At 49.6% G+C, this 17673-nt stretch overlaps 1 protein-coding gene across 1 annotated transcript in view; it reads left to right on the forward strand.

The window, feature by feature from the left end:
- The window catches only part of MROH2A (maestro heat like repeat family member 2A), a 60183-nt gene that overhangs the window by 37452 nt on the left and 5058 nt on the right, over positions 1 to 17673 (forward strand). The window contains 13 exon segments of the mRNA XM_031008671.3: positions 118 to 240; positions 1204 to 1283; positions 2996 to 3104; positions 3904 to 3999; positions 6097 to 6201; positions 7315 to 7438; positions 7965 to 8083; positions 8630 to 8782; positions 9213 to 9367; positions 11435 to 11594; positions 11674 to 11867; positions 12192 to 12329; positions 12867 to 12981. Of these exon segments, the coding sequence (XP_030864531.2) occupies positions 118 to 240; positions 1204 to 1283; positions 2996 to 3104; positions 3904 to 3999; positions 6097 to 6201; positions 7315 to 7438; positions 7965 to 8083; positions 8630 to 8782; positions 9213 to 9367; positions 11435 to 11594; positions 11674 to 11867; positions 12192 to 12329; positions 12867 to 12981 (1671 nt within the window).

Here is a 17673-nt window from a genome sequence, read left to right on the forward strand (position 1 = left end):
TTCAACATTGAATGCTTTCTTCAGAGCAGAGGGAGTCCAGGAGCAGAGGCTGCAGCTTGGATTCTTCTGGGGCTGCTCACAAACATTCTCTCCCTCCTTTTCCCCTTCTGGGCTCAGGACATCTGTCTCAAAATGGCCTTCATGAAGAGTGTTGTGCAGGTTACCAAGGCCATCAACAACATCAAGGACCTGGAGGACTTTCACTTTGCCCGGAAGATGACTCTTACCACCATTATAGTGGTAAGCTGGGTGGGGCACCTCCTTGGTCCTGTTCCTGGTTTTGGGGTCTAACTCCCTGCAGTGAGAGGTTTTCAAAGTTCCTGAGGGCATCTGCAGAGCTCTCTGAAGTCCTTCCCTGTCTTGGCTCTGCTTTGTCCTAACTGTAGGAGTTCTGAGAATGATTTTTGTATCTGATAAAGAGTTTCACAGCCAGTCAACTGTTTGGAAACCAGGGTGGGAGATTCTGGCTGTCCTGGGTCCTGCAGTGCCCAGGGCAGCTGGTTCAGGCCTGATAGACAGAGATTCCCTGGGCCGGCTTGGCTGTAGCTTCCCTGTCTCTCCGTGGGAGGGCCTTAGGAGCAGGGATCTGCTGGAAGCAGGACTTAGAGTGAAGCCCTGAAGGATGCACAGAAGGATGTAAGACAAAGAAAACGTCCACTGTCCAAAGGCTGAGGGAGCCTGTGGGGCCGCCAATGTCCTTAATTCCCAGGCCTCCCCACTCATGCCATTTCCAGTGCCTTGGCCTCTCAAAGCTGCTTGGGTTGTGCTGGAAGTGGCCCTTAAGGGACATGAGATTGGGTGGAACAGAAGGCAATGAGGAGGAAATGGGATTTATTTGGCTCTCACTGGCCAGGAGCTTTGAACCTGTACTTTCACGCTAGCCTGGAGCAGCCCTGTAAAATGGGTCTCCAGGTCTTGTTTTACAGAGAAGGGAACTTGGGCTCAGGCAGAGGAAGTGCTGGCCCAGGGGCACACAGCAAGTAGATGAGCAGCGCGAGCTGGGAGCCCAGGCCCACTTTGGGCCCTGCTCCCACTCTGCTGCCTCCCCTAAGATGCCAAAAGCCAAATGGCCCTAAAAAGAATGAAAGAGATGTGGGGTGTTAGATGCTTTGGGAAGTGCCAGGTCTTCCTCATGCTAACACTGGGGAGTGCTGCCGCCATCATGGTCACCAAAAGCCACCACCCCCTGCTTGTGTTGGGCAGGCGGTCATCAAGGCAGAACCGACTGACAACCTGGTTTCTCCAGCGCGAGCCTTGGCGATGGAGGCCCTCTCGCACCTGAGGTGAGCTGGGTTCCCACCCTCACCCCATCCCAAGGGGTAGGGAAAAGTTCAAGACCATTCCTCGGTGCTCCTTCAGGGGTTGTGCCTCCTTTTTCCTCTCCTCCCTCTGTAGCAGGGGTCTCACTTGGCAGCTCCCCAGGGCAATGGGCCAGCCTAGATGATGGGGGTCAGCCTCAGCCACTCTTTTCTATAATTCTCAGCCAGATTTCAAGTTGGGTGCTTCTCCTTGGATTTATGACACATGGGTGGGCTGCTCTTCCATTGATTGGGGATATTTTGAGCAAAATAACAGTGATAACACTGAAGAGCATTGCAAGCATCCTTCAAGATGAGTCAGGCTCAATGAGTGAGTTGAAGGGCTCAGTCAACTATTTGTTGACACCATTGCTACAAAATGATCTAAAGCCCAAGACTTACCTTCCTGGAGATGCCAATCCATTGGTGGGGAGGGGGAAAGGGGAAGAAGTTATGGATTTATAAAATTAGTATTTAAAGAGATTGGGTCATCTCTAAGAATACCTCCCCTATAGGGGAAGATTCATTACTTAGGCTCATAGCAGAACTATCTGTTACTTTAAGCTGCATCAAACAGGCAGATTTTAAAATAAATGTCATGAACATCAACTAAGCACAATGATATGCTGAGTACTGAAGGGACACAGAGATACATAAGACCTAGTCCCAGCCTTTTAAGGACTTAGAGATAAGACAGACACATACAAATGGGATTATAGGTCAAAGCTGACTAACAGGACTGTGTTTACAGGTAAACCCACACACACACCAGCAAAAAAATATCTGAGAACAAAAAAAAGGGGCTACTAACGAAAGCAACTCAGTTTATACAAAAGGAGCTATCAAAAGGCTTGGTGCAAAGTTGGCATTTGGCTTTTGACCTGGGCTTAGGCAGAATGACTGGACTTGGGGCTTCCTAGGAGAGTGTAATACAAGACACTTTGGGGGAACAGGAGTTTAAAGTAGGATGGTGGCTCTCATCTCTGGGGGCACAATAGAACTCATAGGGAACTTTTAACAGTATGGATATCCAGGTCCCACCCCAGATCCTGGGGCTTAGACATGGTCCCTGGGGGTCCTTAAAAAATCCTCGAGGTATCTTTAATATGCATCAAGCTTGAGAATTATTGATGAAGGAGCTAGAAGAAGAATGAGCTAGCATGCACCAATCACTAGCAACTTCCTCTGGAGGGCTTATTAAAACACAGATGGCTGCAGTCCACCCCCAGAATTTTTGATTCAGCAGGTCTTGGCTGGGGCCATAGAATTTGTGTTTCTCATAAATTCCAAGGTGAAGCTGCTGCTGCTGCTGCTGCTGCTGGTAATGGTGGTCCAAGCATTACCCGTGAAAGCCCCTGGACTAGCACCAGCCAGGGAGGGCAGATTCCATAGTTGTAGTTGGCAAGGAGCAATGGAATGTTTCTGAGCAGATTAACAGGTTCAGAGTAGACAACAGCAGATAGGAGAGATGGCCTTGGACCCCTGCATCTCCCCTTCAATCACAAGCAAGAGTCAGTGGACACTGGTTACTGGTCAGAGCCAGGGCCCCTGGGGAGGGATGCTTGCCAGAGCCTCCAACTGGAAAAGTAGGCCTCTTCCTCTTCTAGGATGTGTTTCCGTGCCCAGATTGGGCAGTGGGGCAGCAGAAGCTCAACTCCCCAATGACTGTTCCTCTCTTGTCACTGCTTCTTCTCCAGCAAGCTGAAGCCTTTCTACTCCACAGAGGAAAACAGTGAGCTGATGGATATCAGCATACACTCTGTAATTTCTCTCCAACTCCCAGGAGAGGACAATGAGTCCATTAAGGTAGGTCCCTCTGGGATGCCTCATTTGCTGGGTCAGGACCTGGAAGTTAACATTAACATGGGCCATGCTGAGAGTCCACCTTCCTGAACCACCTTCGAGTGTTTAGAGGCAGCAGAGTGTAGCAAGCTCTATCAGTAAATGTAAGGTAATGCTAGCTGTTGAAACATAAACCCTGAAATCTCAGTGGATTAACAACATAAAAGTTTATCACCCAAGTCAAGTCAAGCCCAGCTGTCAATGGGAGTGGAAATGGAGCTGCTTTGTGCAATTATTCAGGAACCCAGGCTGGTGGAGTCCTCCTGCCCATCCTCAGTGCATGAATCCCAAGATCCCAATCAATGGGTATTGATACCCAGCATAGATAGAAGAAAGAGAAAGTCTAGGGAAGACTTGAGAGTCATTTTGCCCTCCTTCTATTGGCTGAAACACAGTCACATGGCTCCACCCATGCAAGGAGTCCTGGGAAATGTAGTCCCTGATGAGATGGCTGTTTCCCTGACAACACTGTGGAAGAGGAGAAGGAATCTTTTGTGGACAGGTAGCCATCCCTGCCTCCAGGGCTTGGCCCTGGATGAAGAATCAGAACTGGGCTCCAGGAGTTCAGTATCCTGCTTTGTAAAGTGAATCCCTCTTAAATGGTTGTCTTGTACTTCACTTGAGAAAATAAGTTTCAAGAGCTCAGACTGAACAGAAGTTAGTGGATGACTGCCAGACCCCTCCCTGGCATGAACTCCCTGCAGGGAGGGGGGTTGTGGGTGCCCCTCATTGCCGCCTATCTCTCTCTCCCTCTTGGCTGTAGACCCTGTATGCAAATGCCCTGAGCTCCCTGGAGCAGCTGATGGAGAGCCTCCTGCAGAGGCAGCTGGACCCCAAGGGGCTACAGGAGATGGTGCAGGTGAGTTGCCAGGTGGTGGGCCAGAGCCAGGGATGGCCACTCCTCCCTAGAAGCTGGACTGAGGGCCAGACTGTGGGGAACAGGGGAGTGCATGAAGCATTGTTTTAGTGATTTCATTGTTATAAAATTCCAGATTTGCTAAAAATTTGCAAGGATAGTGCAAAGATGCTCTTCATGCAGATTCACAGTTCTTAATACTTTGTCACATTTTCTTTCTCAGTTTTCTTCTGTCTCTGTCCTTCCACACACACACATCTTTTGAACCACAGATAGCTGCAGACATCCAGAGTAACAGTACTCTCTTATATAAAAACAGTACCATGATCAAATTCAGGAAATTTAATGTTGACACGATGCATGTATTAAAACTGATGGCCCATATTCAAATTTCACGAATTGCCCCAGTAATATCCTTTAGAGCTGTTTTCTCCTTGATCCAGGATATAATCCAGATTAGGCAGTGCATCTACCTGTCAGGTCTCTTTGTTCTCCTTTCATCTGGAACAGCTTCACAGTCCTTCTTTGTCTTTCATATCCTTGGCACTTTTGAAGGGTGCTGGTTAGGTTTTTAAAAATTGGGTTGTTTGCTTTCTTTTTATGGAAACTTTTACAGGTTTTACATATTCTGGATACAACCCATCAGATATGTGATTTGCAAATATTTTCTCCTAGTCTGTGGCCTTTTTATTGATTTCCTAATATCTTTTAATGAGCAGAAGTTTTTAGTTTTGACGAAGTCGAATTTATCTTTTTTTCTTTTATGGATCATGCTTTTGGTGTCAAATCTAAGAAACCGTCCAAAGATTTTCTCCTATGTTTTTCTTCCAGAAGTTTTGTATTTTCAGATTTTATGATTAGGTCTATGATATATTTCGAGTTAATTTTTGTATGGTCTGAGGTACGGGTCAAAGTTTATTTTAATTTTTTGCACATGGATAGCCAATTGTTTCAGCACCCTTTGTTGAAAAGACTGCCCTTTTTCTGTTCAATTATCTTCGCACCTTTGTTGAAAATCAAAGGCTATGTACGTGTGGGTGTATTTCTGGACACTTATTTGGCTCTGTTGATGTGTTTGCCTATGGTACAACAATACTGCACTATCTCGATTACTGTTATATTATAATAAGCCTTGAAATCAGGATCAGATAATGTAAGTCCTTAGATTTTGCTTTTTTTTTTTTGCTGCATCTCACAGATCCTGATACGTTGCGTTTTAATTTTATTTCAGTTCAAAACATTTTAAATTTCCCTTATGATTTCTTCTTTGACCTGAAAGTTATTTAGAAATTTTCAAATATTTGGGAGTTTTCGAGAATCTTTCTGGTTTGGATTCCTCATTTAACTGCATTGTTGTCTGACGACATACTTAATTCCATATTTTAAATCCTTTTAAATTGACTGTGATTTATTTTGTTGCCCAGATACCATCTATCTTGGTAAATATTTCATGTGTATTTGAAAAATATTCTGCTGTTGTTAAGTGTAGTGTTTCAAAATGTCTATTAGGCCAAGTTGGTTAATAGTATTTTTCAGGTTTTCTATCTCCTTTTTGATGTTCTGTCTTTTTGTTCTATCAATTATTGAGAAAAAGGCACTGAAATCTCTGACTAACAGTGTGAACTTGTTTATTTCTCCTTTTGGCTCTTTCATTTTTTGCTTCATGTATTATTTAGCTATGTTATTAGGTGCATAAACATTTAGGATTGTTATGTCTGGTTGATGAACTGACCCTTATTGTGATGACATGACCCTGTTTATCTATGGTAATATCATTTGCTCTAAAATGAACTTTTATATCAGAACGGCCTCTGGGGCCACCTAGAGTGCAGGGTGGGCTGTGCTCCTGGCCTTTCATTACAGGCAGACATTTGGAGCCAGGCCAAATGCAACAGCCAAGCACCATCCTGGTGAGAATGCTGGGGATTCTTTTTCCCTGCCTACAGCCTCATCTTCCTTCATGATGGGGCCTGTCTAGAACCACAAGGAAGCATTGAAAGTCGATCTGAGTAGGAGGGTGAGGTGGGCAAAAGCTGGCCAGCAAAGGGCTGGCCCCAGGATTTTTAACACCCACTTTGGTGTTCTGGGCTCTACCCATAGCTCCTGGAAAAGTGGATCTTGTCGGAGAAAGAATGGGAGCGGGAAAAGGCCGTGAGCCTCCATCTCTATCTCATGTGGATTTATGTCCACAGCACTGCTGTCTGCGTGAGTCCAGGAGTCCCCAGCCCCCAGCCTGCTGCTCTGACATGCACAGAAAAATTCCTGTGTCTATCTGGAAGATGAGGGAACACTTATGAAATCAAGTTCTGTCCCCAAAGGGCCCCTTGGGAGAGGCTCCAGTGACCTAGTGCCCTGGGCTGGGTCAGGGAGGGAGAGGGTGGGATTGTGGTTGGCAGAGCTCCAGGCTTTGTGGGGCCTGTGGCTTCTGTAGCGGTGAGAGCCCTTTTTAAGAAAAAAGATACATAGTTATGAACCCCACATTGGCTAGGAAAGTGAATATTTACTTTGAGAAAATCAAGTGCTGCAAAATCATAAATTTTGCAAAGCTTGACAAGTACCGCAACCCTTAAAATGTCTAGAACGACGTAGTGTTTTTACTGATTGACCATCTGACACAGCCTGATGAGACTTAATTGTCTACACTTTTTGGCTCCATGCTGTTTGACTGTCTTGTCCTCAGGATGGCTGTGGCAGGAGGATGATGGAGTCAGGGTCTGGGGTGCAGGGATGGGCGTCTGGTGCAGGGAGAGAAGTGGGCTGGGCAGGACCCTGGTCCTGGGCACCTGGATGGAGGTGGGGATGAATGCTCAGCAAAATGAGGCAGGGGCCAAGTCCAACACTCAGTAACATGTGAGGCCAGAGGCTGTGTGGAAGGCTTCACCTGGGCTCTCATGACATTCCCTGCAAGAGGAGGTGCCACCATCATCTCCACTGTGCAGACAGGAAACATGAGACTGAGAGGCAGAGTACCCTGCCTGGACCACTCAGCTAGTGAGCAGGAAGCTCTGATTTGATCCCCAGGGTTTGTTACAGGAACAACTGGGCCCAAGTTCAGAGCTGTGAACTGAGCAGAGCTGAGTCGGAGGGAGTCCTGATCCAGGGCCCACAGATCCAGGCTGCTCAGCCTCCAGGGGCCCAGCTGTGGGCAGGGGAGGCTGATGCTTGGACAGGGGACAGACAGTGGCACCCTCCCCTTCCCCAAACAGGTGTTTCAGAGCAGGGTTTGCCCTATCAAGTTGCCCTTTACACTGCCCCTGGGCAGCCCCAGGTGTGCATGAGAGCACAGAGGTGTGAGCCCCACGGTCTCCTGTCCCTCAGATCCACCTAAAGCTGGGGCAGTTTGGCACAATGGTCGGACTCATTGCCCTGTGCACCTGTGATGCCCATCAAAGAACCCGCATGGCCTCAATGAATGTCCTGTCCAGCCTGCTAGATCTTCACGGTATGAGAGGGCAGGACATGAGGACCAGCTCCTCTGGGAGGGAGAGAGGGCTGACTCCAGGAGTATGGGCTGCAGCCTGCCCTGGAGGGAAGGATGGCCTCTGTGCAGGCGGGCATGGAGACAAACACAGGTGACCATCAGAGGGAGCAGTGAGGGGAGAGTTCACCAACAGGCCATGGAAGCTTCCAGAAGGAGAGGTTCATTAGCCCAGATTGACCCATGGAGGGCAAGTGCTGGGCACTGAGGGCCTGGCTGGGAGAAAGTCAGCTCCCAGATGCCAAGCTTGTGACAGAGCTGGCCAGAGCTGAGTTCAAGGGAGAGCAGGCCTCTGAGCTGGGCGGAGAGGTGGTGCGGGCAGAGGCCGCCACAGGGAAGGACCAGTGAGAGCAAAGGTCAGAACGCCTGGGACGTTCACATGCTGGAGGGTGGCTCAGGCCTGCAAAGCCAGGGCAGGAGGTAGCCACGAAGTGGGGGTGGCCAGGCCTTTTGTCCCTGCTGGTCATTTCTGAAGTTGTATTCCCGACAGCAAGCCAGACCTGCTCCTTGTGGGGCCCTTCCAAGGAGAAGGAGCTTGAGAAATGTAAGGGGGACCTCCAGAGCACAGACGTGGAGAAGATCTTCTGTGCATCCTCCAGAATTGCCAAGGTGACAGCCGGGGAGCCTGCCTGGGCTGCCAGGCTGGTCTCAGGGCCCTTGGCCGTCTCTCAGGGAGGGAGGCCTTCCTGGGCTGGCCTCACAGCCCAAGTTTTCTGGGGTCTCAGCTTCCACGGCCTTTGGCCCAACTGCTGCCCTCTGTGTTGAAAGGGCCTGCATTATGTCATGTCCCTACTTTGCCTCTGGCACACAGTAGGTGCTTAATCTGCTTTGCTGTCTTCTCCCTGTCCCTGTGATGTGCCACACTGAGTGCTGAAAGGGCCACGGGAATGATCTGGACAGGCCCTGCACGTGGTGTGGGCACGTGGGCAGGCTCATGGCACAGTGATGAATAGAAGTGCCTGGAGCCACCCAAACTGGGGCTGGGGACTTCAGGAGACCAGCCCCTTCTGGCTCAGCCCAGGAGGAGGCCATGGCCGTGGTCTGAGAGAGGATAGGAGCCTGGAGTGGGGCCATGAGGTGGGACAGGGGAGGAGGGAGTGTCAGCAGTCATGGAGTGGCAGGGGAGGGCAGGGGAGTCACCCGCTCTGCTCCTAGGTGGTCTGCATGGAGTTTAGCTGCGATGAGGTGGTCTCGCTCATCCAGAAGCTCTGCGAGAACATTGGGGCCATGAACCTGCAGCATGACAAGGCCTCTGTCACCTGGATAGCCTCCTTCCTCCAGATGCGGGCCAAGGAGCTGGAGGACAAGGTGGCAGAGCCGCGGCAGGGCCACCAGAGAGAGGGGCTGGGGCTGCCTGGTGTGCCCAGATGAGAGGGAAGGACGAGGGCCTCACCAGCACTTGCTGAGAATGCCTCCCCCAATGCCTGGCTGCTAAAGAGGAGGAGGAAACAGAGTTCTAGAGCTAGAAAGAAGCGTGTTGAAGGTAGCCTCATTAGTTAAGTGCACGCTGACCTGGAGATCAAGGTTCTCCTCCCCGGAGCACACCACCTCCTGCACTGAAAGCCTGGGAAAATGAGTTTGAGGCAGAGACCGGAGGATGCACTAGAGAGGGTGCTGGGTGCTTAACCTGCCCATTGTCCAACTGGGCCAGAGCCCTTGGAGCAGGGGCATGTCATGGGTAGTGCAGGAGGCCATGGGGGCCTGGGCTGCCCCCCGGTGATGCCCCATCCCTACCTAGGTGGCCGAGATCCTGAGTGCCATCCTGGTGCACCTGCCGGTGGTGGACCACCCAGAGGTGCGGCGCCTTCTCATTGACGGCATCCTGCTGCTGGCGCACCACCACCAGGAGACCATCCTCACATCGCTCCTGAGGCAGCCACTGCCCATGGAGAGGTGGGTGCCCTGGAGGAGGTGGCCCCGGCCTCCTGTGCCATTTGACCATGCCCAACTCACCACCCCGATGTGTCCCAGAAGCCTGGAGCCTTGGGCAGTACCTTGCCCCACCCTGAAGGGGGTCGAAGCCCTCTTCCTGTACCTCCTGCAGGAGGTGCCAGCCTCCGACGAGCCACTGACAGAGCCCAGGCTTGTAGAACTTCGCCACATGGAGCTGGAATCTGGACCCGTAGCTCCCCACATGCCCGGGACAGTGTCTGTGGAGTTCATTCTCTCCCAGAGTAGCCCTTTCCTTCCCTGTGAACAGAGCTCCAGCAGATCGGCTGCAGGATGTGGCTCCAAGGCCTGAGCAAGCCCTGGAGATATTCCAGGCTGTCCCTATTTCTTTCAAAATGTGTCCTAAGAGGGGAAGCGACTAGTCCCAGTCTCCAAGGGGAGAATGGCCCAACCTCCAGCCCCAGAGGTGGCCATGAGTGATGCAGAGGGACCCCATCTTTATTGGTGTTTCTCTGCAAACAGTGCAAAGCTCCTGTGTGTGCTACAGCATGATGGCACAGGCAGCTGGGCATGGTCTCCCCACATGTGGGGAGTCTGTTTGGGGTGGTACCAGAATTCATCTGGGAGGAGCCAGAAAGAGCTAGACAGTCATCCCCAGAGCAGTGGAGCCTGTGCTGGTGCAGGGACGTGAGGAGATGTCAGGCTAAGTAAGAGGCTTGGAACAGAGAAAAGAGTTTTAAAAATAGGCCCCGGCTCCAGAGCCACAAGGGCTGACCTGCCCGAAATGCAGGCATGGCTCCCCTGTGGAGCTGCTTCTCGTAAGGGCAGCCCTGCCGTGGGTCCAGCTGGGAGGGTGGTGCAGGTGTCATGATTTAATGAGGCTCAGTGGCTCATGGGGCAGTGCTGGGTGGGGGTAAGGGGGATGTGCAGTGCAGCCCTGGGTCAGGCTGGCGTACTTGGTGGCCACGTCACACTGGCTTTCACTTAGTTTGCCAAAATCTGTATTGGTTTGCTATTGCTGCATAACAAATTACCACCCACTTAGAAGCTTCGAACAACATCCATGGGTTAGCTCACAATTTCCATGGTTCAGGAGTCAAGGCATGGGTTAGCTGGGCTTTCTGTTCAGGGTCTCACAAGCCTGTGATGAGGGTGTCAGCTGGGCTGCATTCCAGAGCCTGGAGTTGTCTTCCAGGATTGTGTCATTGTTGGTAGTTGCTTCTTGCCATTGTAGGACTGAGGTGCCCCTTCTTGTTTCCTTGTGCCCCATGGCTTCTTTGCAGAGGGTGCTGATGAGTGCACTCTGCCCCCTCTCCATTTATTACTGCCCCCAGGCCCCCAGGCACATCTCCCCTCAGACCCAAACTTACCACCCTGCTCTTGTGCATTGGTTTTGTGGGTTCCAATAGTCAGTTTACACATCTCTTTGTTCAACTTAACCTTGTTAAATTACATTTAGACTTGTTAGACTCACATTAGCCTTTTAGAACCTCCCAGATGCCCCACTCTCTGTGCCTCTGTACCTATCCTGGGGGACTTCCCTTCTCAGCAGGGCCATGGGCTTGGACTTGGAAACCAGGAAGGCCCTTTTCCAACTGTAGTTTGGCAGGTGACCTGACTGCTGCAAGCCTCACTTCCCTCTTCTGTGGAATAGGGAGACAAAATACCTTCCTCAAAGATGTGTTGGGAGGGTTAGGTGATATAATATCAGAAAGCTACCGACAACCAACCTGATGCAAATTGGGCACTAGGAGGTATTGTGGGACATGTCCGTACAGTCATCAAACAGGTGGGGGTCTCTGTGGTCATCTAGCAGTGGAGGTGGGGCTTCCGTGGGGGCCATGGCTTTCCCAAAGGTACCGTGAGCCCATGCAGAGAAAGGGGGTTGAGTGTAGCGTCAGGGGCCTGGGTTCTAAGCACGCAAATTTTGGCGGCTCCCTCCACCTCCCTGAGATTCAGTCCCCAGAGTCCAACCCCTACTTAGGGGGCTGCCAAGGGTTTGAAAGGGATTCTTACCTGCCAGGGCACATGCCAGGAAACTCACAGTCCTTGTGCCCTGACTTTGGTTAGCCACCTGGCAGAGGTGTGGCTGGCAGTGTCCGAGAACATGCCCTTCGCCCGGACCATGCTTCACAGCCTGATAGGCCGGCTGCAGTCACGGCTCAGCCCCAGAATCAGTGCCACCTCCAAGGCTGACATCTGGCGCCTGGCTGCGGTGGACCCCCTGATGGTGAGTTGCAGGTGCAGGCCCCAAGGCTCCTCAGGGGTCTCTGGGTAGGAGCCCGATGCCCTGGACCTTCTCTCTGCAGACCCTGTGCACCATCCACCTTCTCATTCAGAAGCTGGATGAGAATGACAAGCTCCCGGACTTCCTCCCTGACCTCATCTACACCCTCCTGCTGCAGCTTGGCAGCAGCCACCGACCAGAGGCCGCCCCGCCGGTCTTGAAGATGTGGAAGCTGGTCCACACCACTCCTCTGCCGGAGGAGATGAACCTGCAAAGGTGCTCTCGAGGGCGGTGGGTGCAAGGCAGCAGGCCTGGGCTGGGTGTAGCCACGGGCTGCCCCTTAGTTGCCAGTGGACTCCAGTGAGGGGCCCTCTGTCTCCTCCTGGCGGGATCTGATCTTACTCAAAATGCCGTTCTCATGTGTGTCAAGCACGGTGTGGTTTTCAGAGCTTGCAGATCCACTCCCTCCCTGGACCTTTCCCTCAGTCCCTTGGGCTGGGCCCGGCAGGCACTGGGGCCCCACTTCACAGATTGCAGCAGCCTCCCCAGGCCATGCGCTCCCAGCAGGGCAGCGCATCACAAGCTCCCACCTCCCTTCAGGGTCACTATCAAGTCCATGCAGCTCTTGTTCAAGAGAGTCAAGAGCCAGCACCTGGCACGTACCCTGGACGAGCAGGCAGTGTGGGACCTCCTGCAGGATGGCGGGACATTCCTGGAGGGTGTGAGCCTGCTGGCCAGGTGAGCCCTGGCTCCCACAGGGTGGCAGGGGGACCTGCAGAGGCACCTCCTTGCTGGATGGAAGGGCTCCTTGCGAGGACATGGTCCGGTCATGGCTGAAGGCCTTCTTTCTGGGAGAACTGCCACGCCAACCTGTAACTCTAGGATGGCGGTGGTGTGCAAGACAATGAGAACCTTTTATTCGAACCCTTCCTGCTCAGAGCAGATATGAGGGCAGAGAGAGGAGGGGCTCGCCCCCAGGGCCACACAGGGTCTAGAGCAGGCCAGGGATGGGAGTTACTTCTGGGGTCCTAGTCACTCCGGAGCCGCCCTCACTCTAGTCCCCTTTGTAAAAAGGAGATAGACATTGACTGATTCACTGACAAGCTCAACCAAGTCCCCAGGAAGAGGAGGGAGAAACCCAGAGATGTTAGGACATCTGTCTGGGGTTATCTTGCCAGCAGGGTCCAGGCACCGATGTGGCCCTGCCCAGCTCTTGGCAAACGTCAGGCAGGGGCGGGGCTGCCTCCACGACCTGGCACTGTCTCTCCTCTGCAGGCTGTGCATGCAGCACATGGAGGGCCACAGGCAGAGGCTGGCCGAGCTGGTGTTCAGGGGCATGGACTCAGAAGTCCTGAGCTGCCGCATCAGCAGCACAGCGGTCTGCGTGGAAGTGAGGCACTGGGTGCGGGTGGGCTGCAAGTGGAGGGGATGGGGTCCCTGGATTCTTCTGGGGATGGCTCGTCTCCAAGGCATGGGAGTTGGGGGGACAGGCGAGCGCCCCTCCTCTGAGTGCTCATTCTCTCATCTGCTCCTTCATTCATTCATCACATGAGTAGTGCAGGGCAGGCCCTGCTGGAAAGACACGCTGAGCCCTGCAGCATTGCAGTTAACTGATGTGTGACCCAGGCAAGTACAGTGACCCAGGGGACCCAGGGAGGGCACCTGGGTTCTCGCTGGGGCAGACTTCCTGCAGGAGGACTCAGAGAGGCCGAGGGGCTTTGCTAGGTGGGAAGGCAGGGCCCAGCGACCCTATCTCAGAGCGAGTGTTGGAGCGTCCTGAGGGCAATGATGCCCAACGCACCCTAGGAACCAACCACAGCCCAGGCCAGAGGCCGGCCAGTGTTTTCTGTAAAGGACTGCATAGTAAATTTTTGGCTTTGTGGCCAACTCAGCTGTAGCAGGAAAACAGCCACAGCCAGTACGTCAACCAGTGGGCATGACGGTGTCAACAAAATCTTATTGACGGACACTGGAATTTAAACTTCATGGAATTTTCATGTGCCATAGAATTTTCTTTTCTATATTTCTTTTCCCCAACACTTAAAAATGGGAAAATGAGTTTTGGCAGTGGGCTGTACAAAAGCTCCTGGAAGTACAAGACCAGTCTGGGAGGTACTCACCAAGCTTTTATAGGTTCTTCAGGCCCCTCCCTGTGTTCAGGCCTCTGTAAATCTTCAAAATGAGGATGGGAAGGAGAAGTGCTCCCTCGTTGTCTCACCCAGGACCTGTCCTTTGATGTGCCTGAGTTTGGAATTTTCAGCGGCTGGAAGCCACACAGGGCCAGGCGCAGGTGCTGGAATCCGAGGGCCTGGTTAAGAGCCTCCGCTCAGTTGCTGATTGGCTGGAGATGAAGTTACTTAGCGTCTCTGAGCTTCAAGCTCTCCATCTGCCCAACTGGGGAAAGCAGTGCCTTCTTTTCAGGGCTTTGGTGAGAGCTAAATGAGATAGACCATGTATGCATTGCTTGCTTGGGAAGTAAGTGCTCATTAAATGCTAGCTAATTATGGCTGTTTAAAAATTAGGTTCAGCTTTTTTGGTTCCATATGAATTTTAAAATAATTTTTTTCTAATTCTGTGAAGAATGGCAATGGTAGTTTAATGGGAATAGCATTGAATCTATACATTACTTTGGGCAGTATGGTCATTTACATGATACTGATTCTTCCTATCCATGAGCATGGAATATTTTTCCATTTGTTTGTGTACTCTCTGGTTTCTTTGAGCAGAGGTTTGTAGTTCTCCTTTGAAGAGGCCCCTCACTTCCCTTGTTAACTATATTCCTAGGTATTTTATTCTCTTTGTAGCAATTGTGAATGGGAGTTCATGATTTGGCTCTCTGCTTGCCTGTTGTTAGTGTGTAGGAATGCTTGTGACTTCTGCAGATTGATTTTGTATCCTGAGACTTTGTTGAAGTTGTTTATCAGCTTAAGAAGTTTTTGGGCTGAGACAATGGGGTTTTCTAGATATAGGATCATGTCATCTGCAAACAAAGACATTTTTACTTCCTCCCTTCCTATTTGAATACGCTTTATTTGTTTCTCTTGCCTGATTGCCCTGGCCGGAACTTCCAATACTATGTTGAGTAGGAGTGGTGAGAGAGGGCATCCTTGTCTTGTGCCGATTTTCAAAGGGAATGCTTCCGGCTTTTGCCCATTCAGTATGATATTGGCTGTAGGTTTGTCATAAATGGCTCTTATTATTTTGAGGTACTTCAATACCTAGTTTGTTGGGAGTTTTTAACATGAAGGGATGTTGAATTTTATTGAAGGCCTTTTCTGCACCTATTGAGATAATCATGTGGTTTTGTCTTTAGGTCTGTTTATGTGATGAATTACGTTTATTGATTTACGTATGTTGAACTAGCCTTGCATCCTGGGAATGAAGGCTACTTGATCGTGGTGGATGAGCTTTTTGATATGCTGCTGGATTCAGTTTGCCAGTATTTTATTGAGAATTTTTGCATCGATGTTCATCAGGGATATTGGCCTGAAGTTTTCTTTTTTTGTTGTATCTCTGCCTGGTTTTGGTATCAGGATGATGCTGACCTCATAGAATGAGTTAGGGAGGTGTCCTTCCTTTTCATTGGTTTGGAATAGTTTCAGAAGGAATGGTATAAACTCCTCTTTGTGTTTCTTTTTCCTTTTCTTTTCTTTTTTTTTTTTTTTTGAGACAGGGTCTTGCTCTGTCGCCAGGCTGGAGTGCAATGGCGTGATCTCAGCTCACTGCAACCTACACCCCCCGGGTTCAAGCAATTCTCCTGCCTCAGCCTTTTGAGTAGCTGGGACTGTAGGCATGTGCCACCGCACCCAGCTAATTTTTGTATTTTTAGTAGAGATAGGGTTTCACCATGTTGGCCAGGATGGTCTCGATCTCTTGACCTTGTGATTTGCCCGTCTCGGCCTCCCAAAGTGCTGGGATTACAGGCGTGAGCCACCGTGCCCGACCACCTCTTTGTATTTCTTGTAGAATTCAGCCTGTATAGCCAAGACAATTCTAAGCAAAAAGAACACAGCTGGAGGCATCACCCTACTGGACTTCAAACTATACTATAAGGCTACAGTAACCAAAACAGCATGGTACTGGTACAAAAACAGATACATAGACCAATGGAACAGAATAGAGAACTCAGAAATAAGATGGCACATCTACAGGCAACTGATCTTGGACAAACCTGACAAAAACAAGCAATGGGGAAAGGATTCCATATTTAAAAAATAGTGCTGGGAGAACTGTCTATCCATTTGCAGAAAATTGAAACTGGACCCCTTTCTCACACATTATGCAAAAATTAACTCAAGATGGATTAAAGACTTAAATGTAAAACCCAAAACTATAAAAACCCTAGAAGAAAATCTAGGCAATACCATTCAGGACATGGGCATGGACAAACATTTCATGATAAAATCACCAAAAGCAATTGCAACAAAAGCAAAAATTGACAATTGGGATCTAATTAAACTAAAGAGCTTCTGCACAGCAAAAGAGACTATCATCAGAGTGAACAGGCAACCTACAGAGTTGAAGAAAATCTTTGCAATTTATCCATTCAAAAAAGGTCTAATATCCAGAATCTACAAGGAACTCAAACAAATTTACAAGAAAAAAAACAAACAATCCTATTAGAAAGTGGGCAAAGGACATGAACAGACCCTTCTCAAAGAAGACACTCATGCAGCAAATAAACATATGAAAAAAAGCTAAATATCACTGATCATTAGGTAAATGCAAATCAAAACCACAATGAGATACCATATCATGCCAGTCAGAATGGCCATTATTAAAAAGTCAAGAAACAACAGATGCTGGCAAGGTTGCAGAGAAATAGGAACGCTTTTACACTGTTGGTGGGAATGTAAATTAGTTCAACCATTGTGGAAGACGGTGTGGTGATTCCTCAAAGATCTAGAACCAAAAATACCATTTGACCCAGCAATCCCATTACTGGGCATATACCCAAAGGAATATAATCATTCTATTACAAAGATATATGCATGCGTATGCTCATTGTAGCACTATTCACAATAACAAAGACATGGAATCAACCCAAATGCCCATCAATGATACACTGGATAAAGAAAATGTGGTACATATACACCATGGAATACTATGCAGCCATAAAAACGAATGAGATCATGTCCTTTGCAGGGACATGGATGAAGCTGGAAGTCATTATCCTCAGCAAACTAATACAGGAACAGAAACCAAACACCACATGTTCTCACTTATAAGTGGGAGCTGAACAATGAGATCACATGGACACAGGGAGAGGACCAACACACACTGGGCCTGTTGGGAGTGGGGTGGGGGAAGAGAGAGTATTAGGAAAAACAGCTAATGCATGCTGGGCTTAATACCTTGGTGATGGGTCGATAGGTGCAGCAAACCACTATGACACACGTCTACCTATGTAACAAGCTTGCACTTCCTGCACATGTACCCCAGAACTAAAAATAAAAATTAAAAAAAAAATTAGGTTCAGGTTTAAGAAGCAAGCTATTTAAATTCTTCAAATTTGATAGGGATGGATTATAAATGATTTTTTTTAATGCTTGCTGACAATAGTGTGGGGGCTTTACTCTTCAGGAATTTTCCCTGAAGAGCATTTAAAATAGGTTGTGATCGTTGTATTCACTGCTCTACCTGGCCCTGAATAGGTGCTCAGTATATGTTTAAATGAACGGAAGTGCTGTAGGAAGCTCCTGTGATTGCTGATGTTGGTGTCTGGGACAGGCTGGAGGTGGACTGAGGTGGAGACAAAACATTTGGAAGCTTAGAGCAACTGCGCCTAATGGGGGTTTAAGGAACTAGATGTGGGAATAGTCAATAGATGCTCATTTCTCCTGTCCCTGGACTCACCAATTTGGTGTTTAGTTTTCTTTTCAGGCCTCTTTCAAACATACTCAGGTGCTTGCATGCACACATGTACACACATGTACACACATGCATGCACCCACACGCATACCAGTGAGGTTTTGGCACTCGGAATACTAGGCCAATAGTAATTCTCCTGAAAGTGAAATTCATGTTTTTTGTGCCTTTCTGTTCAGTGCAGGTGGGCGTGGCTCTTGCATTTGGCAGTGGC

Source organism: Gorilla gorilla, chromosome 11 (genome assembly GCF_029281585.2).
Source record: "Gorilla gorilla gorilla isolate KB3781 chromosome 11, NHGRI_mGorGor1-v2.1_pri, whole genome shotgun sequence".
Lineage (NCBI taxonomy): Eukaryota > Metazoa > Chordata > Mammalia > Primates > Hominidae > Gorilla > Gorilla gorilla.